This window comes from Cyprinodon variegatus, unplaced genomic scaffold (genome assembly GCF_000732505.1).
Source record: "Cyprinodon variegatus isolate N-32 unplaced genomic scaffold, C_variegatus-1.0 Scaffold609, whole genome shotgun sequence".
NCBI lineage: Eukaryota > Metazoa > Chordata > Actinopteri > Cyprinodontiformes > Cyprinodontidae > Cyprinodon > Cyprinodon variegatus.
The window spans coordinates 137,489-140,970 of record NW_015151062.1 but is presented as its reverse complement, the minus strand read 5'-3'; the positions used below and the strand labels follow the sequence as shown (position 1 = coordinate 140,970).

The window sequence follows — 3,482 nt, the reverse complement described above, 5'->3', positions numbered from 1 at the left end:
TGCTGAGCAAAGACGCATCATAGCAACAAGCACTCACTCACTGAAATATCAGATTGTTGGTATGGTAGGGGGACCAGACGTCCTCTTTTTCCCGGACATGTCCTACTTTTCACACCTAAAAAAATGTTCTAAGGGAATTTCAAAGTCATCCGGGATTTTGGACGCCTACAGTGCAGCCTGTAGTTGAAACACACCGTACACTCGAACCTCATCATCCATGCCAGTTGAGTCTTCAGATCCTTGGGAAGACTATGAAAAATGTTCCCCTTCCTCCGGTCAGCCTGGAACGCTACATTTCCTCCTGCGGTTCTGGTTCATCTTCAACAGAGAAACGTCCTGCTTTGTATTTCTTGTAGCAGTAAACCCAACTTTAGGCTAAACAGCTAAGCTGCTGTCTTCCATCTTCCTCTATTCATGTTCTGGGGCCGTGAACCAGTGGGCTGGTCTGGATGCTAATTTCAGGGCGTGATAAAATTACAGGCCAGAACCAAATAAGGCAACATCCCAGAGTTTATGTCAATTCGTTGCTTCGTTTGGATTCACCTGTTTTATGGTGGAAGTTTAGAATAGTGAGATTAGCAGAGAAAGGAGGAGTTGATGGGGTTTGAACTTCTCTGTACGTCCATTTTGACCCCTGAACTATCGTTATTCATCTATGACAGTGGAAACTCTGCATTCTATGATCCCTTTAAAAAGTATTGACAGTTTGAGTAGGTTTGAGATTTGACTGTGTCGTTCTGACAGGCAACATGTTCTGTTATCAGGTTTGGGTCAGGGGGTCCCGGTGGTCTGTCTGATCCTAGAGGGGGGTCCAAACGTCATCTCCATTGTGATGGAAAGTCTGAAAGAGGAGCCTCCTGTCCCAGTCGTGGTTTGTGACGGAAGCGGCCGAGCCTCCGACATCATCTCCTTTGCTCATAGATACTGCGAGGAGGACGGGTGAGAACTTCTCTTTCTTTAACTCAGGATGTTCTCTCACTTTCTTCATTTCTCCTCAACATCGTGTTCTGCTCCAGCAGGTTGGTGAACGAGAGTGTTAAAGATCAGCTGCTGGTCACCATCCAGAAAACCTTCAACTACAGCCGCAGTCAGGCTCAGCAGATCTACCTCATGGTGATGGAGTGCATGAAGAAGAAAGCTCTGGTAGGACAGAGAAGCTCCACATGTCCTCATTGCTGCTTCTGTTCAACCCCTTCGATTCTCATCAAAGCAAAAATAAACCTCTTCATCTTGTCTGTGTCATCATTCATTCATTCCTGATCTAAACACTGGGATTATAATCCTAGAGTGGAGACATCTACCCAGATCTTTGGAGCAATTCTGATTGAATTAATCTTACTGAAGCATTTTATTAGCGCTCATCTGTTTAAGTGGTGATGCAACACTCCATATTAGACATTACATGATATCCTCTTTATCTGAGGTGGTACAGATGCCAAATTCTCTTCTACCTTTTGAAACAAGAACGACAATAATTAAAGTAAGATAAATGTGTTCTAATGGCTGCAGGAAAACTGCAGGCCTGTCCTGTCCATATTTACACTCAGAACCAGAATCTAATCTTATCTCCTACAGCATCAGGATGATCATCTGAGAGGGAAAACATCCCCAAAGATGTAAAGAACTGCAGCAAGAACTTTCATCCTGGATCACCAAGTTTGCAGAAGACTGATTAGACTCTATTAAGATGTGATTGATATGAAGAAAAAAGGCTTTTCTGTCCTTCACCACAAACACAAACATGGAGTTTTATGAACAGATCCTCTTAATGTTCCTCTAGTTCCACAGCAAACCCTTAAATCTCTCATCTTTGACTGATGATGACCTCTGAGGGTCTGCTCTGCGTTCTCTCTAAGGCCTCCAGCAGCAAACCCTGGGAATCCTGGAACCAGTCTTCCGATCCGGTTTTTTAATCCAGTGAATTACCAGATACTCAGGAGATTCCCTATCTCTGTGTCAGAGTGTCTCCACACCAACTCTGTCACCATCTACCTTACAAACTCTCACCATTACCTAAGCTGTGAAATGAGAAGGACCTTCTACACAGCCTAGAGGCAAACCTGTTTCAGGAGAGAGCGGGAGGTACGGCAGCCGCTGTCAGCATGAGAGAAAACAAGAACCGCAGCCTATAGCTCAGTCTGAATGATGTGGATCTCAGCATTAAATGCTTTTAACTTTGTTCAGCCAACAGAAGTGTTGCAATGCGGTGAGTTGCAGCATTCAGACAACAGAGAAAAACAAGCATATTCATTATAATATGCAGTACTATAGGAAATATAATATATATATATATATATACATTCTTGCATACAGGTGATTTTGAAATAAACGATATAGGACTTTTAAGAATTGAAATAAGCTAATTAGAAATCCATTATTATAAATATACTCATACCAGGAGATCTCTTTTAGTTTTAATTTAATACTTTGGATTGATTAAATACTAAATGTACTAAAAGTCCCCTACAGGTTATTATCGGTTGCTGATATCCTTCTAATATTGGGGGGGGGGGGTTAATGGATATGATCATGTTCCCAATATTTCCCAACCATTGGAAAACTGTCAGGTAAATATAGCAGCGCTGGCTTCTTCAGAGTTAGACAGCAGTGCCCATGTGATGCAGGGATGATGTGAGTCCATACTGTCCTGGATGTGAGCCGGGTTCTGACCTGCTCCCTGCAACATTAACATAATGATCAAGGTTTTACATTTGATGCGGCACTTAACTGAGATTGTTCCGTCCATTTATTTAATCCCACAATCCGAGGCGGCTTCTTCCAGAGTACAGCTGTGGCAGCAGACTGAGCGGCATGTAAAACAATCTGAGCATCCATTCACTTAAACTGATCTGCTGTCAGATTAACAGCGCCACATGGTCCACAGAGCCCCCACAGGTGCAACATCCATGTTTGCATTTAGAACAACGTGCATTATCGTCTCCTGCTTACAAAAGTCAACACAAAAATCTGCAGAGTATCGTCCAGCGATCTGGAGAAGAACGACATCATGGATTGGTTTTAATCTGATTATTTGGTATTTGGCTACAGTCAGGATGCTTGATGTTTTATTCATTAGACTTTTTCTTGATTCCTTATTTTTCATTGAAGTTTTATCTATTTTTATGTTTATGGAAATCTCCATAACACCATTTAACGGGTCAAAAAACTGAACGTTCCTGCTGTCAATGACCTGCCTGGTTCTTTTCTACGGGTCCAAAGCTGCTGTCCTGTGGTTCCTAGAACTAAAATCATTACCCAGCTGCACATTCTTAGGAGAACTATTGGGATAAATGTTATGTCCGAGTACCATCCAGGTTATGGCCGAGTACCATCCAGGTTATGGCCGAGTACCATCCAGGTTATGGCCGAGTACCATCTGGGTCTCAGAAAATTTCCACAAAGCTCTTGGTTCAAATGAAAGCTGCAGGTCTATCAACTATTCACCAATGAGGGTGTACCCAGTGGTGCATATGGTACCCAGG

General features: G+C 42.7%; 1 protein-coding gene across 1 annotated transcript in view; it reads left to right on the top strand.

Moving 5' to 3' along the window:
* LOC107096258 (transient receptor potential cation channel subfamily M member 1-like) overlaps positions 1 to 3,482 on the top strand; it is a 37,870-nt gene that overhangs the window by 8,591 nt on the left and 25,797 nt on the right. Inside the window, exons 7-8 of the mRNA XM_015392838.1 lie at positions 765 to 939; positions 1,020 to 1,143. Of these exons, the coding sequence (XP_015248324.1) occupies positions 765 to 939; positions 1,020 to 1,143 (299 nt within the window). The remainder of the gene's footprint in view (positions 1 to 764; positions 940 to 1,019; positions 1,144 to 3,482) is intronic.